At 45.2% G+C, this 26,607-nt stretch overlaps 1 protein-coding gene and 1 long non-coding RNA gene across 13 annotated transcripts in view; one reads left to right on the top strand and one right to left on the bottom strand.

The window, feature by feature from the left end:
• The first annotated feature begins 1,291 nt into the window (after positions 1–1,291).
• KIAA0100 (KIAA0100 ortholog) overlaps positions 1,292–26,607 on the top strand; it is a 30,245-nt gene continuing 4,929 nt past the window's right edge. For 2 of the 3 annotated variants that reach the window (XM_036269598.1, XM_036269599.1), the window contains exons 1-29: positions 1,304–1,457; positions 2,279–2,402; positions 2,908–2,957; positions 3,256–3,403; positions 3,582–3,700; positions 3,933–3,993; positions 4,176–4,365; positions 5,922–6,045; positions 6,191–6,315; positions 6,558–6,625; positions 7,025–7,170; positions 7,829–7,947; positions 8,049–8,212; positions 8,370–8,628; positions 10,614–10,819; positions 11,979–13,074; positions 13,483–13,674; positions 13,809–14,011; positions 14,158–14,276; positions 14,394–14,614; positions 14,915–15,105; positions 15,240–15,339; positions 15,475–15,677; positions 16,501–16,795; positions 19,182–19,339; positions 19,610–19,816; positions 25,245–25,344; positions 25,793–25,975; positions 26,344–26,465. In XM_036269598.1, coding sequence (XP_036125491.1) covers positions 1,390–1,457; positions 2,279–2,402; positions 2,908–2,957; positions 3,256–3,403; positions 3,582–3,700; positions 3,933–3,993; positions 4,176–4,365; positions 5,922–6,045; positions 6,191–6,315; positions 6,558–6,625; positions 7,025–7,170; positions 7,829–7,947; positions 8,049–8,212; positions 8,370–8,628; positions 10,614–10,819; positions 11,979–13,074; positions 13,483–13,674; positions 13,809–14,011; positions 14,158–14,276; positions 14,394–14,614; positions 14,915–15,105; positions 15,240–15,339; positions 15,475–15,677; positions 16,501–16,795; positions 19,182–19,339; positions 19,610–19,816; positions 25,245–25,344; positions 25,793–25,975; positions 26,344–26,465 — 5,361 coding nt within the window. In that variant the 5' untranslated portion in view covers positions 1,304–1,389. Of the gene's footprint in view, positions 1,458–2,278; positions 2,403–2,907; positions 2,958–3,255; positions 3,404–3,581; positions 3,701–3,932; positions 3,994–4,175; positions 4,366–5,921; positions 6,046–6,190; positions 6,316–6,557; positions 6,626–7,024; positions 7,171–7,828; positions 7,948–8,048; positions 8,213–8,369; positions 8,629–10,613; positions 10,820–11,978; positions 13,075–13,482; positions 13,675–13,808; positions 14,012–14,157; positions 14,277–14,393; positions 14,615–14,914; positions 15,106–15,239; positions 15,340–15,474; positions 15,678–16,500; positions 16,796–19,181; positions 19,340–19,609; positions 19,817–25,244; positions 25,345–25,792; positions 25,976–26,343; positions 26,466–26,607 lie in introns of all 3 variants that reach the window. The other variant, XM_036269597.1, reaches the window with a different exon arrangement.
• The window catches only part of LOC118634808, a 30,638-nt gene continuing 17,512 nt past the window's right edge, over positions 13,482–26,607 (bottom strand). For 5 of the 10 annotated variants that reach the window (XR_004960403.1, XR_004960398.1, XR_004960401.1 and 2 more), the window contains one exon: positions 15,776–15,892. This is a non-coding gene — a long non-coding RNA (uncharacterized LOC118634808). Of the gene's footprint in view, positions 13,741–15,775; positions 15,893–21,817; positions 21,835–25,279; positions 25,296–26,607 lie in introns of those variants that run through there. The other 5 variants (XR_004960405.1, XR_004960406.1, XR_004960399.1 and 2 more) reach the window with 4 other exon arrangements.

Genomic DNA, 26,607 nt, shown 5'->3' with positions numbered 1-26,607 from the left:
AACCCACTGTATGGGAGAACATCATTGCCAATGATGCATCAGATAAGGGGTTAATTTCCAAAATATATAGAGTACTCATACAACTCAACAAAATGAAGACAAAGAACCCAATTAAAAAATGGTCAGAGGAGGTGAATAGACACCTCTCCACACAGGACATACAAATGGCCAAGAGACATATGAAGAAATGCTCAACATCACTAATCATCAGAGAGATGCAAATTAAAACAACAATGAGGTATTACCGCACACTTGTCAGAATGGCCGCCATCGACAAATCATCAAACAAGTGTTGGCGAGGGTGTGGAGAAAAGGGGACTCTAGTGCACTGCTGGTGGGAATGCAGACTGGTGCAGCCACTATGGAAAACAATATGGTGCTACCTCAAAAAATTAAAAGTTGAACTTTCATTTAATCCAGTGATCCCGCTTCTAGGAATATACCCTAAGAAGCCTGAAACACCAATCAGAAAGAATATATGTACCCCCATGTTCATAGCAGCACTACTTACAATAGCTAAGATCTGGAAACAGCCCAAATGTCCAGCAGTAGAGGAATGGATAAAAAAGCTGTGGTACATGTACACAATGGAGTACTATGCAGCTGTAAGAAAGATCTCTTATCCTTTGAGACGACATGGAGGGACCTGGAAAATATTATCCTAAGTGAAACAAGCCAAGCAGAAAAAGACAAATACCACATGATCTCACTTATATATGGAATATAATGAATATAACAGTCTGAGGAATAGGGGAGACCCAGAAACACGGACGTAGGGTACAGACTGACAACCCTCAGAAGAGGGGATGGTAGGGGGTGGAAAGATTAAACCACAGAACTTATATGCATGTATGCATAACCAATGGACATGGACAACAAAGCCGGGGACGGGGCAGGGGGCGATGGGGAGGAGGGTGTCAATGGGGTAAAAAGGGAGAAACATCTGTAACAAAAAAATAAAAAAAGGGAACTCTGCGGCCGGCCAGATTCACTACAAACCAAGGAGCCGTTCGGGCTCCGAACCCAGGCTACTCAGCGGCTCAGCATTTCCGGGCACAGACGGGTGCGCCGAAGGCGGGGTGTGTGTGTCAGTCCGCGCAAAGTCCTCTCCCCACACTCTCCTTTCCGAGTCCCGCCTTCACTTCGGGTCTGTAGCCTGTCGGCCCTGCCGGATAGCGCGCGCCGGGCGGGGCGGGGCGGGGCGGGGCAACGAGACGGCTGCTGGCTGGCTGGCTGCGAGGGGCGTTGCGCACGCGCGCCAACGCCTCCTAGTCCTGTGTTGTGCCTGTGTGCACGACTGGTCGGCCCACGGTTGGAGCAGCCGGGACCCGGAGGGGGGGCCTGGCAGGGCGGGGGCCGGAGCCCGGCCAGGCTGGGGCCGGGGCCGTAATGCCCCTGTTCTTCGCCGCGTTGTTGGCCTTGCTGTTGGTTGTGCTGTTCGCCCTCTTTCTAGGCCGGTGAGGGGATCCCGGCTACGGCGGGGTGGGGGGTAGGAGCGGGAGAAAGAGAGACCAAGGAGGGGGCGCGCGCTGGACACAGGCGCGCGGGAGGGGGAGGTAGAGGCGGGAGAAGGCTGGCGGGGATAGTGCGCGGGCGGCGACCGGGTGGGGTCGAGCGCGGGTGCAGGGCCAGAGCAGGCGCGGAGTCTCTGGGATTCGGGGAGACTGAGGGAGCGGGCGAGGCCTGAGGAGATGCTGAGGCTGGGAGCTGAATAGGTGTGTGTGTGAGGAGGGGGCCCGGCTCCTGGTCTCCCTTTACCCCTCTACTCGCCCCTGAGTGTCCCCTTCACCGAACGCGAAGGGCACCTGCAGCCTCGCCCTGGGAAGCCAGAACAGGTCTGGCCGCCCAGGAAAGAGCGACATTTGACCCCACAGTGCCTTCTTGCGGACATCTGTCTGGAGGGCGAAGACAGAGGGCCTTTGGAGAGTGTGTGATGGCATTTCTGACGCGGCTGCCTGTTTTTCGACTCCTGCTGGGGCCTCTTCTCTCTACCTCTGGGGTTCCTAAAGATTTGGGGGGTTGCTTTCTTTGTCTCCGACTTAGAAGGTGGAGTTTAGCTTGTCTGATTACATCTGGGTGGAGGGGCCAATCTGGGGCTAAGGTTCTGGTCACTGTGGCTGAATGTATGTGACAGAGCAGTGTTTTGGGAGACAGAAGAGTTACCCAGAAGACCCACCTTCAGGATTTGACCCTTTGTAAGGTTTTCTAGGACCAGCAAGGGGTGAAGGAAGCCATAATTGGGAGAGGATCTTATGAACTCACAGGGATTTTTCTGCAGGTGGCTTGTAGTCCGGTTTGTCACCAAGTGGTGTCAGAGTAAGCTGCAGGCGGAGCTAAAGATTGGCTCTCTTTTTTGGATCCAGAATGTCAGTCTTAAGTTTCAGCAGCACCAGCAAATAGTGGTGAGTCCTCGGGTACTCCCTGGGTATTTGTGTGGGGTTGATCCAGCTTAATTTCAACTTTTAACATTCTTTAAAAAAAAAAAAATTCTGGATGGCTTTCCTAGTTAACCCAGTCTTGCCACTTCTTTGCCAAAATGAGCTTAGATTTCATTTGGGAATGCTAGGATTGATGTAAGTTGTTCGGTTAAAAATGCTTATAAGGGGCAAAGTGTCCAGGGTACATAAGATACAGAAGTAAAGCACAGAAAAAAAGATAATAGGGAATAGAAGAGCTTACTGTTCTAATTTAAGAGGGTAAACAAGGCAACCTATCCATGAAAGAGAAATACTAACATTGTGAGGAGCAGGATATAGTGCGGAGGAGAGAAGCTGGTAGAAATGGAATGGAGAATAATTAGTGGAAGGGCTATAGCACTTCTTCCTCTTAGAACCTTTCCTGGCTTGTCAAGCTGCTCATGTCTTACCTAGCAGCTAATGTACAAAGCTTTCTCCCATGATGTTTTAGGAAATTGATAGCCTGTGGATTTCCAGCAAACTCCTTAGCCATGATCTGCCGTGAGTACACTATATCCTCCCTCTTCCTTTGGGGAATATTTGGGATTGGGGTTAACAGAATGAGATTCTTCTACACAGGTCTCAAAATCCAAGAAGGGAAGTGGGTTCTTGGCTTGATGTCTCCTGGTTAGCCTGGAAGCTATCATCTTGTGACATAGAAATTAATAACTACTGTGAGACTATGCTCCATGGTTTGAGCTAAGTTTTTAGGGAGGATTGGAGAGTGAACCTGAGAGAGGAGAAGAGACTGCTCTGAAAGGGATGAGCCTGATGGCAGTGAGGTTTCTCTTCTGGGCAGGCGCTATGTGGCATTGTGCTTTGGAGAGGTGCGTATCAGAACCGACCTACAGAAGGTTTCTGGCCTGTTTGCTCCATTCTCCCAGAGCACTGGAGTGCATCAAAAGGAGCTATCCTTCAGCCCAGCGTTAATGAAGATCTTCTGTCAGGTAAGACTACTTCTCCCACTTTCTTCTGTACTAGGAATGACTGACTGGCTTTGGAGTTATGAGTGGATTTTTCTACTGTTTAGGGGACATGATACTAAGAGCTGCCTCTTACTCTTTCTGTTGGAAAGAAAAGGCAATGCTTTGACATTAATTTTTGTTCTTTGTTTCTTCCTTGCAGCTATTTTCCATTCATGTAGATTCTATAAACTTCATGGTTCTCAATGTGGCTACTTCAGAATCCTTGTGGCATATTCAGATCAGAGAAAGCAGCTTTCTTTTGGATAGTGATGGGAAAAGGTAAACTCTGGCTAGAAAAGGGTCTAGTAGTCCCATTCTTGCCTTATAGTTGTTTCAGGATGGGTGGATGTCAGGGCCTTCTTATCAAGGTGTTAAGTTTTCATTCTGTGCAATTTGAGGTGAGGCAGATTAGGTACTTCTGCTTGCCTTTGCCCTTTCAGCCAACAAATCTTGATTGAAGGTGAATAGTAAGGAAAGGGGTCAAGTACTTTTAATTTTTTTCCTTTTCCAGGCTAAAATGTGAAGTGAGCCTAAGTCAGATCAACAGCAAAGTTCTAAAGAGTGGCCAGTTGGTGAGTATGCCATGGTCCTTCAGATGCTTTATTTCCTTCTGCGCATATGAAGGAGCTTAGGGCTTACCCCATAGATTCTGTGTCCTTATGGGGTTCTCTCAGTGTTCCAGACCACTGAATTTTGACCCAAAACTCCTAAACTCCCTATATATACACACCTTAGAAGCTTGTTCTTTTTGTAGGAGGACACCTGCCTAGCAGAGCTCTCACTGGCTCTAAAGCTGTGTTTAGAGGTGGGCATCAGGAGTCGGCAACTGAAGGCAATCACTGTGGATGTGTGGACACTCCATGCTGAACTGCATGAAGGCCTCTTCCATAGTCAGCTGCTGCACCAGGGCCCAAGCCTGGCACCCAAGCCTATTCCCTGTTCAGGTAAAACCCTAGTCAATGAGCTTCTTGGTTACCCTGTTCTCAGGTTATTTTAGAAGTAGAAACAAATAGTGATCTCACTACTCATTTAGGTGTGATTTGTTAGTCACCATGGCCTTAGACCCTGAGGATAAATAGAGGAAATAGGGCATCTGCTGGTGGTAGGTGAAAGAACCAACATTTAGTGGGAAATTATCATGAACTAGATCTGTACTATGTGTTTTATACATGTTTTCTCGCTAAATCCTCAGCATTGCACCAATGAGGACACTGAAGCCTAGGAAGATTAGATAGGTATCGTTTTGGTTTTTTCTAACTATAACAGAAAGTCACAGAGATAGAAGTGAGCAGTAGAAGAAAAGGGTTCAGGAAACATTACAGAGGCAAAAGAAGGGGCCCTTGGAGCTTAAGAGAGAGAAGGGTAGAAGTAACATGCTTTGGGGGGGGTAGAAGACGGGGAGGGGAAAGCATGGGGGAGCTCCAGAGAGGGAGAGCTTCTAAATAGGTATCTTGACTGAGGTCACACAGCTAGTTGATATTAAAACTGGGGTTTAGCCCTGGCCGGTTTGGCTCAGCGGTTAGAGCGTCGGCCTGTGGTCCAGAGAGACCCGGATTCGGTTCCCACTAAGGGCACGTACCTCGGTTGCTGTTTGTCCCGGCCCTGGTTGGTCGTGCGGGTGGCGGCCACTCCATGTGTCCCTTTCACGTCGATGTTTCTCTCTCTCTCTCTCTTCCTTTCCCTCCCTCCCACTCTATCTGAACAAAAAGTGGAAAAATGTCCTTGGGTGAGGATAAAAAATAAATAAATAAACTGGGGTTTAGCCCTGGCTGGTTTGGTTCAGCGGTTAGAGCATCAGCCTGCAGTCCAGAGAGACCTGGATTCGGTTCCTGCTAGGGGCACATATCTCAGTTGCAGTTTGTCCCCGGCCCTGGTTGGGTTGTGCGGGTGGCAGCCACTTGATGTGTATCCTTCATGTCAATGTCCCCCCCCCCCACTCTTTCTGAACAAAAAATGGAAGAATGTCCTTGGGTGAGGATAAAAAAACAAAATGAAAAAAAAACTGAGGTTTAGCCTGGCCAGTTTGGCTTAGTGGATTGAGCGACGTCCCATGGACTGAGAGGTTCCAATTTGATTCCCAGGTCAGGGCACATGCCCACATTGTGGGCTCGATCCCCAGTAGGGGTGTGCAGGAGGCAGCTGATGAGTGTGTTTCTCTCACATTGATGTTTCTATCTCTCTCTCCCTTCCTCTCTCTCTAAAAAGTATTTTTAAAAACGTATTTTAAAAAATGGTAATTAAAAACAGGTTTTAAATTATTTAATCCTAAATCCATATTCTTTCTATTACACTAATCTGTTCCCCATACTATTTTTTAGACTCTGGAGAAGGAAGTATAGCAGGTGCCCGAATCTCTCGGATGTTTTGCCTTGTGGCCTAAGATTGAGCATTTACTTAGTCTATTTTATATGGGAGATTTGGCCAAAGAGGGCAGGGCATTTTTGGAGATTTAAGAGTGTTAAGGATTGATGCGTCTTGTATTATTCATTCATGTTTTCAGAGGTGACAAAGAATGTAGCTGAGCCAACTCTGCCTGGCCTATATCTCCTTCAGCAGCTGCCAGACCAGGTGAAGGTGAAAATGGAGATCATAAGTGTGGTGCTGTCCATGAATAGTCAAAAGAGGTAAGATCTCTCCTGGCACAGAAGTGTGGAGAGTGATATTTGGAGCGATATTCTAGGTATATGCAGCTAGTAGTTGCACTGAGCTTGTGTATGGGGAGAAAGGGCATTCCACATATTTCTGAGCTAGAATGTGTTTCTGGTTCAGGCATCTGAATTGGACGCTGAAATTGCTGCATTTCCTGTACCACCGTGATGAAGATCAACTGCCTCTTCGAAGCTTCACAGCAAACTCTGATATGGCACAGATGAGCACTGAACTCCTACTAAAAGGTTTATGGGTGGGGATGCTGGTACAGAGAATGGCAGGACCAGACACTCTCTTCCCCCATGTGCCACATGGTCTACTTAATTTAATATCAGTGAGGAGGGGGAAGAGGAAACCATACTAAGAAAAAATAGCCCCAGCTCTTGAGTGTTGGTGGCAGTCTGTTCATCTCCTTGCCTGCCTCTGACCCTCTCCTAGTTTTACCTTTTGCTCTCAGTGTTCTCTGATCTGCCCTCTCCTCTTACAGATGGGTTGTTGCTGTCCCAGAGCCGCCAGCGTATTGTCTGCCTCAACTCCCTCAAGGCTAGTGTGCAGGTGTGATGACTGTGGTACCAAGAATCATTCCTTTCTCTGTTCTCTTCCTGCATCATTGCCTTATGAAATAAAACCCAAGCTCACCCTGGCCGGTTTGGCTCAGTGGTTAGAGCATTGGCCTGCGATCCGGGAGATTCGGGTTCAGTTCCTGCTAAGGGCATGTACCTTGGTTGCAGTTTGTCCCCAGCCCTGGTTGGGTCGTGCGGGTGACAGCCACTTGATGTGTCCCTTTCACGTCGATGTTTCTCTCTCTCTCTCCCTCCCTCTCCCTTCCACTCTATCTGAACAAAAAATGGAAAAATATCCTCGGGTGAAGATTAAAATAAAGTAAAAAAATGAACCTTTAAAAAAAACAACAAAAAAACCCCAAGCTCATAGTTCTGGTGTTCTCATTTCTAGGTGACCACCATTGACCTCTCAGCCTCCCTGGTTGTGAACACTTGTATTATTCATTACCGGCATCAGGAATTCTCTCACTGGATGCACATGCTAGCACTTGAGACCCAAGGGTCTAGTTCATCTATTCTTCAGCAAAGGAAAAAAAGGTCAGTGTAATCTTTTTCAAACACCATCTCATCAAATGGATTTTTTTGGTCTAAACTGGTATCTTGGGTGAAATATATACCTGACTATTTGATCTTTCTAAATTTCAGTTTTAACGTCCTAGTCAATAGCAATCCTATTTTATATATCATCATCATTAGATTAGACTCTTTGATAGTAGGATAATATCCTCTTTTTTATGTCCTTAGTACCTAGCACAGTGCTTTATTATACAAAATAAATGTTTGTTGAACTGAACCTAAATGGTAAACAGTATCTCGCCTGCCTCAGATTATAAGGTGACAAGTCATGTTAGCAGTGCCATATCTCTCTTTGTGTAGTTCTTACATTGTGTAGCATAGAAAATTTAAGGTTAATGGTTTGGAAGTGATGCTCCTTGGTTGTAGTAGGTTAAATTCTATGATATACTGACATTCACCATATTTGACCTATGAAATGGCAATTTCATATGGTTCAACCTAATATCTTTCTGGTGTTCTTACAGGTTAACTATTGGTAAGAACAGTGAACTGATGAGTTCAGTTTTTTATTTTCTAGTTGTATGCATTTCTAAGAATCTCACCCTGATTTTTGAGAGCTTCCATGATAAGAATCTGCAGTTCTTTCTTTATCAAACAATGATGTCTTGTCCCCATGCAGAACTTTCCCCCAAATCCTGGCTCCCATCATCTTCAGCACCTCCATCTCCAATGTCAACATTTCCATTCAGCTTGGAGATACACCCCCCTTTGCCTTGGGATTCAATTCCATCTCTCTGGGTAAGACTCTGGGATGGAAAAGGAATAAGAACCTGTCCATTAGTGGAGCTGGACCCAGTTGATGGCCCATAGAATGAATTTCTCCCACCTTCTTAATTTAGATTACCAGCATCTGAGGCCACAAAGTATCCATCAGCGGGGTATCCTAACTGTGGACCACCTTTGTTGGCGGGTGGGCAGTGACTCCCACATTCAGCGGGCACCCCACCCACCCAATATGCATGTTTGGGGTGAAGCACTTGTCCTGGACTCCTTTACACTACAGGTAGGTGCAGGCTTTGGTGAATAGGGGCTCATGTAGTTTCCTCATCCTGCCCTGCTTTAGAGCATGGAGTACCTTTCTGACAGCAGTTGATGTATTAGGGTATTACAGAACTGTGTGTCTGTATGCTCCTAATGGAGTCCCTCTGCTTCTTTTCTAGGGTAGCTATAATCAACCTCTGGGCCTGTCCAATACCCAGTCAGATACCCTCTTTCTTGACTGTACCATCCGAGGACTGCAGGTAGAAACATCAGACACTTGTGCCCAATGTCTCTCTCGGATCTTATCCTTGATGGGCCCACAATCTGGGAAGTCAACAATCTCTAGGGAATCTTCATTTGGGGAATCTGTGTCATTACTGTGGAAGGTGGACTTAAAGGTGGAGGACATGAACTTGTTCACCCTTTCTGCCCTCATTGGTAAGTAGGACAGGGAGTCTATACTGAAGTGGGTAGTTTGTAACCCAAGCACATTATGCTGATTCAGTCTGTTTCTTCTCATTTAATGGAGCTTATTATCTGGATTTTTTTAATCCTCACCCAAGGACATTTTTCCATATTTTGTTCAGATAGAGTGGGAGGGAGAGAGAGAGAGAGAGAGAGAAACATTGACATGAAATGAACACATGGAATGGCTGCCACCCGCACGACCACCTAGGACCAGGGACAAACCGCAACTGAGGTATGTACCCTTAGCAGGAACCGAACCCGGGTCTCTCTGGACTGCAGGCCGATGCTCTAACCGCTAAGCCAAACCGGCCAGGGCTTATCTGGAATTTTTCAAAATTAGAGGCTGAGATGCTAGAATGTCTTGCATAACTATTAAGCTTTTTGATCTCTTTCTTTGTTTCTTTCTTTCTTTCATTCTTTCTCTTTCTTTCTTTTGTTTGTTCATTCGTTCGTTCATTCTTTCCTTTCTTTCCTCTCCTGAGGATACTTTTCTATTTATCATCAGATAGAGAGAGAGATAGAAACATCGATGTCCCACACGACCCAACCAGGGCCGGGGACAAACTGCACCCGAGGTACGTGTCCTTGACCAGAATTGAACCTGAGACTCATTGGTTTGCAGGCTGATGCTCTAACCGCTGAGCCAGACCGGCCATGGCCTTTTTTTTTTGGACATTTTTTTTTTTTTTATTGATTTTAGAGAGAAAGGGAGAGGGAGAAAGAGAGAGAAACTTCGATGAGAGAGAACATCAATTGGCTCCCTCCTGCATGCCTCCCACTGGGGATTTGGCCCACAACCTGGGCATGTGCCCTGACCAGGAATTGAACCGGTGACCTCTTGGTGCATGGGTCAACCCACTGAGAAACACTGGTTGGGCTTGATATTTCTTAAGGGCTTAAAAAAGGTAATTATTAAGCAAGATATGTAAAAAAAAGACAGTCTTGATGTCTGATCAAGAGAATGAGATGTGCCTGGCTGATGTGGCTCAGTGGTTGAGCGTCGACCCATGCACCAAGAGGTCACTGGATGATTCTCAGTCAGGGCAGTGCCCAGGGCCAAATTCTCAGTGCGGGGCATGCAGGAGGTGGCCAGTCGATGTTCTCTCTCACTGATGCTTCTATCTCTCTCCCTCTTCCTTCCTCTCTCTCTAGAATCAATAAAGAAAAAAGAGAATGAGCCCTGGCCGGTTTGGCTCAGCGGTTAGAGCATCAGCCTGTGGTCCCGAGAGACCCGGGTTCGGTTCTCCCTAAGGGCATGTACCTTGGTTGCAGTTTGTCCCTGGCCTTGGTCGGTCGTGTGGGTGGCAGCCACTCGATGTGTCCCTTTCACATTGATGTCTCTCTCTCTCTCTCTCTCTCTCTCTCTCTCTCTCTCTTCCTCTCTCTCCCTCCCACTCTACCTGAACAAAAAAAAAATGTCCTCGGGTGAGGATTGAAAAAAAAAAAAAAAAAGAATGAGATGCATGTAGTTTTTTAATTTCTTGTGTGTTTAGTAACTGATGTATCTCTGGACAATTTGTAGGAGTCAGGGAGTTTCTTATGGCCCTGCCAGAAGTTTAGGTTAAGATGGGAAAGGAGCCCTGAACGGTGTGGCTCAGTTGGTTGAACACCATCCAGTGTACCAGAGGGCTGCTGGTTCAGTTCCCAGCCAGGGCACATGCCCAGGCTGTAGCTTGATTTCCGGTAGGGAGCATGCAGGAAGCAGCCAATTGATGTTTCTCTTTCGCATTGATTTTCTCCCTCTCTCTCTCTCTCTAAATATCGATTAAAATTCTTTTTTTTAAATTGGAAAAAAATAATGGGAAAGGATAATTTTTTCTTAAATACGAGGAATGAACTAAAGGAGGTGTGGGAATAAAGATAACTATAGTGAAGAGAAGTAACAAAGGAGAGTGAGAACTGAAGTTGCCATTTGAGAGCTGAGAATCAAGGCTGACATGGTTTCTGGATGTTAGGTGCTTCAGAGGTCCGACTAGACACACTGACTATTCTGGGAAGTGCTGAAACCTCCACTGTGGGTATTCAAGGACTTGTGCTTGCACTGGTGAAGTCAGTCACAGAGAAGATGCAGCCCTGTTGTAAGGCTCCTGACATCCCTGCTCCAGTGCTCAGCCTCTCCATGCTCTCCATCACATATCACAACAGCATCCGCTCTCTAGAGGTAATGCTTTTCTGGGGAGGTTGAGTCGGATTGGGTTTTCCCTAGATTTAGAGCATTTCCCAGTCTTTTGAGTCAGGTAAAACTCATCTGTGAGAAATGCAACACTGGTGTTCTTTTTTCCTGGCTTGTTCTGAACATTTATAACTCTTTTATTGTGCAGTTTAAAGTATATACAAAACTGGAGAGACTGTGTGAACTTTTGTGTATTCATTCTCAGGCTCAATAATTACCAACTTATGGCCAACTTGTTTCATCTATACTTCCACTAATTGCTCTTACCCTCTGGCTCTGGGATTATTTTGAAGCAGATGCTAGATACAATATCAACTGTAAATATTTCAGTGCATATGTCTGAAAAGTAAGGGTTTTTTTTTAAAGATCATAATCTTGTATAATGTTGCTGAAGCTCTCATCTCATCAAAAGGCTGGAAGATGGAAGTGCTGGCAAGTTTTCAGAGGCTTTTCAATACCTTTCTCTCAGGGTATTAGAAGGATATGGGGCCCTCTTAGGAGGAGAGTGGGATAGCTTCCTGTTTGTCAGATTTAAACTTCCTTTGGAAACTGAAGAGTTTCCTTTCAGAGGCTGGAACTCAAAGAAATTTTTCTGTCCTGGAATTTAAATTTTTCTGTCCACTTAGCTATTCAGAACCAATTTGCTTTTCAGGCTGACAAAGACTCTGCTCCCTTCTTTGAGGCATACTTTCGCATTAGTCAGTTGCTGTATTGATTTGTGTGGTCATTACTTTTTATACTTTTTAAGAATTTAGTCAAGCTGCAATCAATGCATGAAACATTTTCAGCTTGTTGCAGTGGTCATTATACAGAATGTGGAAGTTATTGAAAATAACTTATGAGCAGAAACATAAAGCCAAATGATTTGTTGAGTATGTGCTGTATATACTAGGTGTGCTTTGGTAGATACCAAAGAATTTAAAACACATGGCGTCTATGCTCAGACCATGTAGAACTTAAGTGTGAGTGCTCTTAAGTGCTTGTGGTGCTAAGAAAACAGCAAGGGACTACTTAATGTGGTTACTCAGGAAATACTTTCAGGTGGAGATGGTTCTTGAATCATATATGCATGTATAATAATCCCTGCAATTGACAGATTACCAAGGGACATGGTAATTGACAGATCCTTTTCTCTTGCTCCTTAAAGGTTCAGTGTGGTGCAGGGCTGACTTTACTCTGGAGCCCCCCAGATCACATGTACCTGTACCAGCATATCCTGGCCACCCTGCAGTCCCGCGACTTACTAAGAGCCACTCTCTTTCCCAAGACTCTTCCACTCCGTGCACTAGAGACTCCAGGGACCACTTCTGAGCTAGAAGGCCATCCCCCTGAGCCATTCCCCCCAAAGCGGCTTCTAAATCTGACACTAGAGGTGAGCACAGCCAAGCTGACTGCTTTTGTAGCTGAGGACAAGTTCATTACCCTGGCTGCAGAGAGTGTGTCACTGAGCCGACATGGGGGTTCACTTCAGGCTTACTGCCCAGAGCTGGCTGCTGGCTTTGATGGCAATAGCATTTTCAACTTCAAGGAGGTGGAGGTGCAGCTGCTACCTGAGCTGGAGGAGATGATCCTCCACCGGAATCCCTTGCCTGTGCTGCAGACCCTCCGGAACCGTGTTTGGCTCCTCTCCCTTGGCTCAGTTTCAGTGGAGTTTCCTTATCAGTATGACTTTTCTCAAACTCTGGATGAGGCGGTGGGAGTTCAGAAATGGCTGAAGGGGCTGCATCGAGGAGGGACTCATGCTCAGGCCTCTCCAAGCCCTGCCCCACTCCCACCTGATCTACTCTTGAAGGTTCAGCACTTCTCATGGGTTTTCCTAGATGACATTTTTGAGGTGAAACTTCGTGATAATTATGAACTGATGAAGGATGAAAGTAAGGAGAGTGCCAAAAGGCTGCAGTTGCTGGATGCCAAAGTAGCTGCCCTTCGGAAGCAGCATGGGGAGTTATTGCCAGCCCGCAAAATTGAGGAGCTCTATGCCTCTTTGGAACACAAAAACATTGAAATCTACATCCAGCGCTCGCGGCGTCTCTATGGCAACACACCCATGCGCCGGGCATTGCTCACTTGGAGCCTGGCAGGGCTAGAGCTGGTGGCTCTGGCAGATGCCTCCTTCCACGGGCCTGAACGTGTGATAGAGCAGGTTCGAGAGCTTGATCCAGGCAGCCCTTTTCCTGCTGAGGGAGTAGATCTTGTTATTCAGTGGTGTCGTATGCTCAAGTGCAGTGTGAAGACTTTTCTTGGTAAGTTCTTATTTGCAGAGCCTGGTCTTTGCCCTTGGAGCTCCAGGGAACTCTGAGTGATTACAGAGGAGCTTGGTTATATTGGGAACTGTGGCTGTTTTTGGATGGGTGGGCTCCTCTTCCCTTTCTTTGTTCCTGGATTTCACCCTGAAACTGCTAGGATAACTTAAAGGAAGAACCAACTCAGTCATCTTTAGGGTTAGTATGGCTCTTAGATCTCAGTGTTATTCCTCTCACCATCTGCTCAGGGTCTCAGTGCCCCTTTGCAGCTTTGCTACCGATGACTAGCTTTTGTTCTCCCAGTTGACTTTGTAAAATAGGTGGGTGAAAGTAGTGATGGAAAAAAATGCCTGAGAGTGCTGAGACCGTCCTCTGAATAGCCAGTGTGTATCTTCCCTATAATAACAGTTCGGATAAGAGACTATCCCCGTTACCTGTTTGAGATCCGTGACTGGCGGCTGATAGGTCGACTTGTGGGCACCGAACAGAGTGGTCAGCCTTGCTCCCGTCGGCGTCAAATCCTGCACTTGGGGCTACCGTGGGGTAATGTGGCAGTAGAGAGGAACATGCCCCCACTCAAATTCTACCACGACTTCCGCTGTGAGTTGAGGAAAGCCGTTGGTTTGGCTGGGGGATGGGTGGGATGGAAGATGCACTGACTCCCTTCTGTAGTGAAGGAAGAGGAGAGGAATGAAGTTGTGTAACAAGCTGTACCCTTTAACCCTCTATCCCAGCGGAAATCTTCCAGTACACAGTGGTATGGGGCCCATGCTGGGATCCAGCCTGGACACTGATTGGCCAATCTGTGGACCTCTTGACCAAGCCCTCAGCTGACCCCAGCCCACCCTTGCCCTGGTGGGACAAGAGCCGTCTTTTGTTCCATGGGGACTGGCACATGGATGTTGAACAGGCGAACTTGCACCAGCTGGCTACTGAGGTGAGGGTCCAGAGGAATTGTTTTCTTATTAGGGTGGTATCGTTGGGGCTTGCACAGCACTTAGGGGAAGAGAGAAAGGTACTGATTTGGGAGATGAGGGTGATACTCTTATCCATATCTCACCAAGTTTTTGGGGGTGGTTATAGGATCCATACAACACAACTGAGAATATGCACTGGGAGTGGAACCACCTGTCATTTCACTGGAAACCTGGTCAGTTTGTGTTCAAGGGTGACTTGGATGTCAACGTGAGAACAGCCTCTAAGTGAGTGGAGTGATGATGGGTGGGATTTTAACAGGACTCAGTGTGGAGGGAGAGTGGATGAGCCAAGGGGCTGCAAGTGACCAGGGCACTGAGGACTTTGATTCTGTTGTAAGGCAGGTATGACGACTGCTGCTTCCTTCACCTGCCTGACCTCTGCATGACACTGGACCTGCAGTGGCTATGCCATGGGAACCCCCATGATCACCATGGTGTCACTCTTCGGGCCCCAGAGTTCCTCCCTGAGGTGCCTTTGGGCCAGTTCCATGACTCTTACCGGGCCTTCCGCTCTGAGAACCTCAATCTCTCCATCAAGATGGATCTGACTCGGCACAGCGGGAGTGAGGCTTGGTTCTGGGACAGTGGGGTGAAAGGGCTGGGAGGTTGGGCTTAGACACTGAGAACTTTAGCTCAGTCCTCTGGGGAGGGGCTAGGGAAAGGGCAAGGGAAGATTTGGGTTAGTACCTTTTTGAAAAGGTTGGTGAAAACAAAGACGTTGGATCTTTGAAAGGAGAGGTTGTTGGGGATATTGAACGTGAGGCTGAGTGCTATTAGGGTTTTTAAACCTAATCTGAGCTAAGGAAGGATTTAGCTTCATCACTGTGTTTTAACTGTAGCTTGTGAATGTCTATCCTTTGCAGCAATATCCCAGCCCCGAATTCTGCTATATAGTAGTACCCTGCGCTGGATGCAAAACTTCTGGGCAACTTGGACTAGTGTCACAAGGCCTATCTGCAGGGGAAAGCTTTTCAATAACCTGAAACCCGGCAAGAAGAAACTTGGCCAGCACTATAAGCAGCTTTCATTTACTGCACTCTTTCCCCAGCTACAGGTCAGGCTCTGACATCCCTGCTGACATCTTCAGTTCTTTTGCCCTTCCCTTATTCACTTGTCTTTTTTTATCTGGTCTCTTACTCATTTCTACAATGCCATTCTTCATTCAGTGTGAAGTTCTCTTGTTACCAGGTGCATTATTGGGCCTCATTTGCCCAGCAGCGGGGTATCCAGATTGAGTGCAGTCAGGGACATGTCTTTACTCGGGGAACTCAGCGGCTTATACCTCAAGGTAAAGTAAACAACTCCCTTTATTTATCCTAGCCTACTCCTTGTCCTCTTTCCCTTTCACATTTCCCTGCCCTGTCTGTCCCACACTATTCTTCGGTGCTGGTCTGCATGGGCTCTGTATGCCTCCTTTTCTCAGCGGGCACAGTGATGCGGCGCCTCATCTCTGACTGGAGTGTGACCCAGATGGTTAGTGACTTAAGTCAAGTGACTGTTCATTTGATGGCCTCGCCCACTGAAGAGAGTGCTGATCACTGCCTTGATCCCTTGGTAACAAAGACCCACCTACTGAGTCTGTCCTCTCTCACCTACCAACGGCATAGCAATCGCACGACAGAGGAGGTACCGCCTGAAACAGTCTCTTTACTACCTTATTTGTATCAGTATGTGTCTTAGTCTGCTCAGGCTACCATAACAAAATACCATACAGTGGGTGGCTTAAAGAGTAGTAATTTATTTCTCACAATTCTGGGGGCTGAGAAGTCCAAGATCAGGGTGCCAGCATGGTCAGGTTCTGGTTCTGGTGAGGTCTCTTCCTGGCTGCCTTCTTGCTGTGTCTTCACATGGCACAAAAAGAGAGTATAAGCTTTCCGGGCACAAATCCCATCATGAGGGTCTCACCCTCATGACCTAATCTAAACCTAATTACCTCCCCATCTCCAAATACCATCACATTGAGGATTATGGTCTCAACATATGAATTGGAGGGGAGGGTGGGGTGGGAGACACAGTTTAGTGTATTGCAATAGGTTTCAGACTAAGTCCCTGGTAGTGTTTCTAACTATATCCCAAGCATGTATGTCATCACTCTATGATGTACTCAGCTGTATCAGCTTTGTTCTTTTTGAAAATTCCTTTTCTTTCTCTCCTTCTAAGGATAGTCTTGTCCCTTCAAGAAATAGAGCAGAACCTTTTCCCTCGCACCTTATTTGTCCCCTACCCCCAAATAAGGAAGGATTTTAAGCTGAAATTCTCTGAGTCATTTAAAATACAGTGGGTATATCTTAATGTACATGCTAAGACCACTTAATTTTTCTTTGGCCTCTTGTCTCCCCCAGAACAGGTTTTTTATTCAGCAAGCTTGTTTTCTTATTTCTGCATTTGTGGTCCTGGAGAAATGGTGAGAATGTCCATGCTACCCTGAGGTTCTCTTCCTGTTTCTTAGGAGCTCTCTACTCGAGTTGGGGATCCTGCCTTTCATACACACCAGTTGCACCTGGTAGATTTACGGGCTTCCTGGACAACCACCAATCGGGACATTGCCTTTGGTTTATATGATGGCTACAAAAAGGCAGCTGTACTCAAACGTAATCTCTCTACTGAGGCCCTGAAGGGGTTAAAGATTGATCCCCAGATGCCAACCAAAAAGCCAAAGCAGAGTGTTCCGACCAGTGCCCCAGCCCCACCTCCTGTTAACACTCCCAGTTTTAGCGGACAGCCTGATAAGGGGTCATCAGGAGGTAAGCCAGGGGAGATAAGACTGTGTTGGGTTAGGTTTAGAAAATGTACATCATCTTGGACAGGAGTTTGAAAAGCACTAAATCATGGCTGATTCCTCTAGGTGTAGAGATGAAACCATTATTTTCCCATATCAGGCCACCTAAGTCTTACATAGCAATGATATGGGGCATTAAAGGGTCTGATCCTGTGGCCAGGAGGAGGATCAGGAAGGAATGGTAGGGCCAATAAAGGAAAGAAGTAAAGGATTAGAGAATTGTTTTGTGTTTTGATGAATTATTTTGTTCAGTCAACAAATATTTGTTGAGTACTTAACAGGCACAAAGCACTGTGCTGGGTTCAGTGATGGATATAGAATGCATGACATTCAACTTGCCTTAACAAGTTGTCATCTCTGGATGAGTTAAGATTAGTTCATTCACTCACTCAGTCACTCATTTATTCATAGATTCATTTTAGCTTTATTGAGGGTTTATAATGTATCAGACATGACCCTAGACTTTAGGGATACAAAGATGGGAGGAAGCTTAGGAACTAGTAGATATAAAGATATGCAAATAATTATTTTGTTATGAAAATGCTTTGTAAGTATGTTCAAGAAGAAAGTATTTAAATCAGCACAGGGAAGTCTAGGAAGCCTTCACAAAGAAGATGATAATGGAAATGGATCTTAAAAGATGAGTAAGAGTTTGACAGATGAGGAAAGAGGAGAAGGCATTTTAGGGAGAGGGAATAACAAGTGCAGAGGAGTGCAAGTTCATGGTGTGTTTTAAGTATAAGATGAAAAATGATAAATGCCACAAGAAAGAAATTAAAGAATATGAAAGTTGTTCTTGACTGGAGTGAAGGAGGGAATGCACTCAGGGAAGGTTTTATTGAGGAAATAGCATTTGAGCTGGACTGTGAAGGCTTAGTATGGTTTAAACATGTGGAACTGGGGAGGAAGGGCATTCAAGGTAGAGGGAATATCCTGAATAGGAGTGAAGATGGTAAAGCTTAGTTTGTTCAAAGGAGAGTGAATAGTCTGATTGGCCTAAAGAGTAGCTAACAGAGAGGAGTGAGAGAAGATGCTGGAAAGGAAAGCTGGAGGTAGATCATCAAAGGCTTTTTGTATAGGCTAAGGAGTTTTTGGTCCTTATTCAGTAGACAGAGGTGAACTACTGAAGGTTTTTGAATAGGGTTGTGTCATCATTAGAGTTTTACTTTTAGGAAGATAAATCTAGCAGTGGTGCAGAGGAGGACAGGAGAGGCAGGAACTGGAGGTGGGGAGAAAAATTAGGAAACTATTGTGGTGTTTCAACAAGAGGCAACAAGGGCCTGAACTAGGTAGAGGCAGTGGGAATAAAGGTGAGGGGATGGATAGAAATGTTACTGTGTATATAAGAGACTTGGAAACTGGTTGGAAAAAGACATTAAAATGGGGGGAAAGTGAAAGTGAGGCTAAACAGGTTTGGGAGGTATAGAGTTGTTGATTTGGACATACTGAGTTTTTGGTGCAAATAGTACATCAAAGTAATGTTTAACAGTTGAAAATGAGGGTCTAAAAGTTTAGGGTTAGAGATAGAGACTTGGGAATTTTAGCATAGAGCTAAGAGTTAATGCAAAGGAGATAATAGTTTTGACTGTGTGGCAGGTACTCTGCAAAATACTTTTACATATTATTCCTTTAAATTCTCTCAACAATCTTATGAGATAGTTCCTGTTATTTTATGGACAAAGAAACAGAACACAGAGAGGTTAAAGCAAGCTGCCAAGGGTCACAATCAAGTAACTGGCAGAGATAGGATCTTGAAGAGAGGCAGACTAGTCTAATTCTATAGATTTTGCTGTTAACCATAACACTGTTAGACAAACTCATCAGAAGAAAGAGTAAGAAAGAGAAGAGAACATGTCAAGGATATTCCTTAGGAGATACTCATTTCTAAGACCTGGGAGAAGGAAGAGGGTCTAGAGGCATAATCAGAGGAAGCAGTAGAGCTAGAACTCAGTAGCACTAATGACAAGGCAGTGGTTTCATGTGGGAAGTGGTGGTCAACAAATAGCATTTCAAATAATTTTAAATGAAAAACATAAAGAACAAATCGGGGAGTGGGGTGGGTGGTGGAGATCCAATAGTAATCCATAGGTGGATATAGCTAAGAGAAAAAAATGCTACCAATTACATAGTTTCTCTTGGGAAACAGTTACTTTTATTAAAATTGAGGGGAAAGTAAAAGGATAGCCCTTATTTTGCCCTCAAGGGTCAAGGGGTGGAGTGGGATGGGCTGGAGTTGCAGGTTGGGGAGAATTCATTTTAGCCCTTACCTAGCCAGAGAAATAGAAGGAAGATCAGTTTGGATGTTATCCATCTGAGACTGTGACTTTTCCCACTTCCTATTTCTCTCCCAGGTGCCTACATGTTGCAGAAGCTGATTGAAGAGACAGATAGGTTTGTAGTGTTCACAGAAGAGGAGTCAGGCGTGAGTGACCAGTTGTGTGGCATTGCTGCCTGCCAGACAGATGATATATATAACCGAAATTGCCTAATTGAGCTTGTCAACTGCCAGGTATCATCATTTTACCAGAGCACTCCAACATTGGGCTAGGTCATAATCGTGTTTGTTTACCTTCCCCCATCTCTAAATATGAATGGTGGATAGAGCTCCAAAAAATTATTCCTTCCAGCAGGTATCAGGGATATTCACCATATATAAAAGCCAGTAAAGTTCCCAAGTAAGCCAGAATTAGACCAGCTGTAGTTATTGGTACAATCCTTTACTATTCTCATCTTTCTTGGTGGCTCTGGTGCTATGATTCTGCTTCTGTCTCTGACGTAGATGGTTCTTCGTGGAGCAGAGACAGAAGGTTGTGTCATTGTGTCAGCTGCTAAAGCTCAGCTGCTGCAGTGTCAACATCATCCAGCTTGGTATGGTGACACATTGAAGCAAAAGACATCCTGGACTTGCCTACTGGATGGCATGCAGTACTTTGCCACCACTGAAAGCAGCCCCACTGAGCAGGATGGACGACAGCTCTGGTTAGAGGTTAGTTAGCAGGGCTGGGAAGGCCCATTACATCCCTTTTTCCATATTTGGTCCCTTCTAGCAGAATAATTGCAAGGTTTTTGACAGTTCCCATTGCTGTCAGTTTAGCAGAATGAGACTGATAACACCTTGAATATAGAAACTGTAGCTTTGGTCTGTGTGTGAATATATACATTTTAAAAATCGTATGCTGTTCTATTTCATTGCAAGGGAAATTCTCACTTCCCAGCACTAGAATAAAATTGGTTGGAACTTTTTTTACTTTTGAAAAGTTTGAAGTTTGCTGACTTTTATTAGTAATATCACACTAATCAGCAGGCAGCCTGAAAATAGGCAGTAAGTCAGAATTTTAGATAAGCTCTCTGTCTGCCTTTGATTACTCTTTTTTGTTGTTGTTGTTAATCCTCACCTGAAGCTATTTTCCATTGATTTTTATTTTTATTTTTTTTATTTATTTTATTTTTTATTTTTTTTTATTTTTTTATTTTGTACAGACAGAGTGGGAGGGAGAGAGACAGAGAGAGAGGGAAACATTGATGTGAAAGGGACACATCGAGTGGCTGCCACCCGCACGACCAACCAGGGCCGGGGACAAACTGCAACCGAGGTACATGCCCTTAGCGGGAACCGAACCTGGGTCTCTCCGGACCGCAAGCGGACACTCTAACCGCTGAGCCAAACCGGCCAGGGCTTTCCATTGATTTTTAGATACAGTGGGAGGGAGAGAGAGAGAAAAACATTGATGTGAGAGAGACATATCAATTGGTTGCCTCCTGCACAACCCCGACTGGGGCTGGGGATCAAACCTGCCACCCAGGTACATACCCTTGACCAACAACCTAAAACCCTTTGGTCCGTGGACTGATGCTCCTGCTGCTGAGCCACACCGGCCAGGGCTTACTGAGCACTCTTTAATGAAAATGATTGAGCCTGGCTGGTGTGGCTTAGTGGATTGAACATTGTTCCATGGATTGAGAGGCCCTGGTTTGATTCCTGGTCAGCACATGCTCAGGTTGTAGGCTCGATCCCCAGTAGGGGTCATGCAGGAGGCAGCCAATTGATGTTTATCACATTGATGTTTTTCTCTAGAAAATCAATAAAAACATTTCAAAAAGGAAAGAAAGAAAATGATCGAGTGGTGTTTCAGCAAGGTGGTAAGGCTGAGTAGAAAGACTGCTTATCTAGGAGTTAGATTATGAAAGTTCTAATGCCAGCTTTGCCATTATAGTGGCAAAGTTCCATTATAGCTTTGCCAGCTATGAGCTCTTGGGCAAGTCACCTATATTTGTAAAATGGAGTTCTAATACTTCACCTTGACAAGATTGTTGAAAAGATCAAATGAGAAAGTACTTTGAAAAAAAAAAGCTTCATTCAGATGGAAAGTAGTCTTTTTTAAAATCAGTATATCTTGCCCTGGCCGGTTTTGGCTCAGGGGTTAAAGCCTCGGCGATGGACCAGAGAGTCCTAGGTTCAGTTTCTGCTAAGGGCATGTACCTCGGTTGCAGTTTGTCCCTGGCCCCCGTTGGGGTCGTGTGGGTGGCAGCCACTCAATGTGTCTCTCTCACATTGATGTTTTTCTTTCTCTCTCTCTCTCTTCCTCCCGCTCTATCTGAAGATAAATGAAAAAATAAAATCAGTATGTCTGGGTAGGTCTCTGTGTGGAAGATGTTTTTGTTAGGTGGTGAGATTGTGAGCAGTATCTGTACATTTTCTTTTTTGCTTCTTGGTAAAACTGAATTTGTACTGTAATTTCTGGGATATGATATTATTGGGAGAGCCAACGATTATGAAATGTACCTAGTCAATATTCTGCATTGTCATTACTTAACAGGTATTAAGTGTTCACATTGTGCTGGGCGTGGTACACCAAATAAGTTACTGGATCCAGCTACCTCTGATAAGGGCCAATGTGAAAACATCATTTGCCATTCTGTTCAATGGGGATAAAGCTAATCCATTCTTCCTCCTTGGCTGATGCTTCTTACTCCAATGACCTTAGGGTTCAATCCAGTCGACCTCTAGTGTAATTATATAAGAAATAGTAAGCATTTCATTAGATGTCAAGCCAAGCGAGGGGCAGGTTATTGATAATATGAGAGATCATGCCAATATATTACAGCTCTGGTTCAGGCAAGCAATGCCCTTTGCCAGGAGTCTTGGGAGGTAGGCACAGAAGGTGTAAGCTACTCATAGAGGTGGGTAAGATGAGCTATGCAATATCTACCAATCTGGCATTTTCTGGGTGTCTGCTTCTTTTAGGCATGTCTTCTTTTGCAAGTGAATCCTTCTTTTCCCCCTCAGGCTGCTATATAAGTATTAGAGTGGAGCCCTGGCCAGTTTGGCTCAGCGGTTCAGCGTAGGCCTGCAGACCAGAGCCCGGGGTTCGGTTCCCGCTAGGGGCACGTACCACCAAAAAAAATAAACCCTCACATAATTTTAATAAAAAAAAAGTATTACAGTGGAATGTCCTTTACTTAGGTGGGAGGGCCTTTGAGCTTGCCTTTTCTATATAAATTTTTGTGTGACTTGGCAGATCTGCTTATGGTCTTCTGTATCATTCATTCTATTATTCAGTTTGACTGCAGCTAGGCAGAGAGTCAAAATAATTCAGTTCTTTCTCCCATAGCAATAGTGTCAGAGTGGTTTGAAGACAAGAAACGGCAAGAACACAAAAACATGACTACCAAAGTGGGTGTGAAATTTAGGTTTTGATGAAAATTTTGCTCATGTTATGATTTGATTCCCCCCCCCCCAACTTTTTAGATTGTGGTAAAATACACATGAACATAAAGTTTACCCTCTTAACCATTAAAAAACATGTCTTTTTCTTTATTGATTTTAGAGAGAGACAAAGGGAGAGGGAAAGAGAGAGAGAAACATTGATGAGAGAGAACATCGATTGGCCACCTCCTGCATGCCCCCACTGGGGATTTGGTGTGTGTACTGATCGGGAATCAAACCGGCAACCTCTTGGTGCATGAGTCCATGCTCAACCATTGAGCCACACCAGCTGGACCCTCTTGACCATTTTTAAGTGTACAGTTAACGCATTCATAATGTTATGCAACTATTACCACAATCCATCTTCATAACCCTGTTCATCTTATAAAACTGAAACTCACCGTGGCCGGTTTGGCTCAGTGGTTAAAGCATTGGCCTGCGGACTGGAGAGTCCCGGGTTCGGTTCCCTCTAAGGGCATGTACCTTGGTTACAGTTTATTCCTGGCCCTGGTTGGGGTTGTGTGGGTGGCTACCAGTCGATGTGTCTCTCTCACATTGTTTCTCTCTCTTCCCCCTTCTCTCCCTCCCGCTCTATCTGAAGATAAATGCAAAAAAAATGTCCTCAGGTGAAGATAAAAAAAAAAACACCTGAAACTCTGCCTGTTGCCTGGCAGGAGTGACTCAGTTGGTTGAATGCTGTCCTGTGCACTAAAAGGTTGCCTGGTTTGATTCCCGGTCAGGGGACATACTACCTGGGTTGCCAGTGCAATCCTTGGTCAGGGCACATAAAGAAGGCAATCAATTGCCCTAGCCGGTTTGGCTCAGCGGTTAGAGCATTGGCCTGCGGTCCAGAGAGACCCGGGTTCGGTTCCCGCTAAGGGCATGTACCTCGGTTGCAGTTTGTCCCCAGCCCTGGTTGGGTCGTGTGGGTGGCAGCCACTCGATGTGTCCCTTTCACGTTGATGTTTCTCTCTCTCCCCCTCCCACTCTATCTGAACAAAAAATGGAAAAATGTCTTTGGGTGAGGATAAAAAAAAAAAGATAATCGATGTTTCACTCTCACATTAATGTTTCTCTCTCTCACCTCCCCTTTTTCTCTCTAAGCATGTTCTCAGGTGAAGATTAAAAACAAAACAAAACCTCTATACCTGTTAAACAATAATTCCCCACCTTCCCTTTCCCCCAGTCCTTGGGAACCACTATGCTACTTTCTGATTCTATGATTTTAACTACTTTTAAATACCTTGTGTAAGTGGCATCATGCACTATTTTTTTGTATGTGACTGGCTTATTTCACTTAGTATATTGTCCTCAAGTTTCAACCATATTGTAGCATATGTCAGAATTTCCTTTTTAAGGATGTATAATATTCCATTGTATGTAAATACCACATACTGCTTATTCATTCATCCACTAATGGACACTTGGGTTGCTTCTATCTTTTGGCTATTGTGAATAATGCTGCTATGGACATGAGTGTACAAATATATCTTCAAGACCCTGCTTTCAGTTCTTTTGGGTATATATCCAGAAGTGGAAATACTGGATTATATAGTAATTCTATTTTTAATTTTTTAAAAATATGTTTTTATTGATTTTTTTGAGAGAGAGAGGAAAGGAGAGATTGATAGAAACATCAATGTAAACCCTGGCCGGTTTGGCTCAGCGGTTAGAGCGTCGGCCTGCGGTCTAGAGATATCCGGGTTCGGTTCCCGCTAAGGGCATGTACCTCGGTTGCAGTTTGTCCCCAGCCCAGGTTGGGTCGTGCGGGTGGCAGCCACTTGATGTGTCCCTTTCACGTCGATGTTTTTCTCTCTCTCCCTCTCTGTCTCTCTCTCCCTCCCGCTCTGTCTGAACAAAAAATGAAAAAATGTCCTCGGGTGAGGATAAAAAAAAAAACAAAAAAACATCAATGTAAGAGAGAAACATCAACTGGCTGCCTCCTGCATGCCCCCCACTGGGGACTGAGCTGGCAACCCCCACATGTGCCCTGAGCAGGAATTGAATTGGGACTCTTCAGTCCATGGGATGATGCTCAATCCACTGAGCCACATAGGCTGGGCTATTTTTAATTTTTTGAGGAACTGCCACATTACTTTCTACAGTGGTTGTACCAATACAATCCCACCAGTGGTGCACAAGGGTTACAATTTCTGCACATTCTTGCCAACACTTGTTTTTTCCATTTTTTGATAACTAGCCATCCTAATGGGTGTGAGATAGGACATGATTTGATTTTTTTTTTCTTCATTGATTTTTAGAGAGAGAGGAAGGGCGAGAGAGAGAGAGAAACATCAATGCGAGAGAATATCAACTGGCTGCCTCCTGCATGCTCCACACTGGGGATCAGGCCCGTAACCTGAGTATGTGCCCTGACCAGGAATCAAACCAGCGGCCTCTTGGTGGATGGATTGACACTCAACCACTGAGCTACATGGGCCGGGCTGGACATGATTTGATTTTAACCTAGCTTGTTTTTTTGGCCTGAAGCCTGTGTGCCTGGCAAAATGTGCACGTAACTCAGAATTTGGGAGGTTTGGGCCATGAGAGAGACATATGTCTTCTACCCTGGGAGATCTTCAAGCTATTCTAGGAACTGGAAATCTAGATAGTATAACTACTTGTATCATGGAGATCTGTGACCCAATTGGCCAGTACAAGCTACTGATCACTAGGAGTCAAAAGGTACCTGTATCTCTGTCTTTAGGTGAAGAATATCGAGGAGCACCGGCAGCGTAGTCTGGACTCTGTGCAAGAACTGATGGAGAGCGGACAGGCAGTGGGAGGCATGGTTACCACCACCACAGGTGAGCTCTCTTCTCTTCCCCATTATATGATTATAGGTTAGGAGTAGATGTGCTTCCCAAAGGATCCTGATTTCCTTACCTACTCTTTTTTTAAAAAATATGTTTTTATTGATTTTTTGAGAGAGGAAGGGGGGGGGGGAGAAACATCGATTGGCTGCCTCCTGTATGCCCCCCCCCCCCCATTAGGGATTGATCCTACAACCCAGGCATGTGCTCTGACCAGGAATCAAACTGGGACCTCTCAGTCCATGGGACGATGCTCAATCCACTGAGTCACACTGGCCGGGCTCCTTACCTATTCTTAATGCTGGAATAGGACCATTTTGTGTTAGGCTAGGTTGAAAGCAAGTATCTGGAGTTCCCTAGATATCACACATAGCTAGCTGAGAGGCTCTCATAATACCCCTATTGAGAATGTCTTTCTCTTATCTCTCCCACCTCTTCCCAGATTGGAACCAGCCAGCTGAGGCACAACAAGCTCAGCAAGTCCAGCGGATCATTTCACGCTGCAACTGTCGAATGTACTATATTAGTTACAGCCATGACATTGATCCTGAGCTGGCAACTCAGATTAAGCCACCTGAGGTTCATGAGAAACAGGAAAAGGAAGATCTTCTAAAGAAGCAGGAAGGTATCAAGGGCTTAAAAGGCATTTAGGAGGGTACTAAAGAACTTATGAAAGTAGTTATTTCCTAAGTGGTTTTGAGGCAGTGCTGTTACCAGAAGCCTTACCCTGCACTGGATGTTAACATTTCACTTTGCTCTGCATTTTGTAAGTTCTTCTATGAGAGAATAACCTGTATTCTTAGAGGGAACTGGGAAAAATGGGTATTTTTTAAGTTGTGAAATAAGCAAACATGTTTCTACCCGTGAACATTTCTCACCAAGCCCTTTCTGTGGGGTTAACTAACAGGAGTAGTTCCAAATATGGGTTAGGAGATGGGGTAAATATTTAAGGAGAAACTTGAGCCTCTTCTTTTGCTGCTAACAATTACCTAGGGGCTGTGGATACTTTCACCCTCATCCATCACGAGCTGGAAATCTCCACCAACCCAGCTCAGTATGCCATGATCCTGGACATTGTCAACAACCTGCTGCTACATGTAGAACCCAAGCGGAAGGTGAGAATGGGCCCTTATAGAATGCCAGTTATCTTCACAGGTACCTTCAGACCTTGTGCTTTTGGGGGGTCCATTAAGAAAAGCCATGTTTCAGACTGAAAAAGGGACTTGTGGTTGGTATATCATCTATTAGTCAATAGTA

Source organism: Molossus molossus, unplaced genomic scaffold (genome assembly GCF_014108415.1).
Source record: "Molossus molossus isolate mMolMol1 unplaced genomic scaffold, mMolMol1.p scaffold_m16_p_19, whole genome shotgun sequence".
Classification (NCBI taxonomy): domain Eukaryota; kingdom Metazoa; phylum Chordata; class Mammalia; order Chiroptera; family Molossidae; genus Molossus; species Molossus molossus.
The sequence above is the reverse complement of the archived record's forward strand: the minus strand, read 5'-3'. Positions and strand labels throughout refer to the sequence as shown.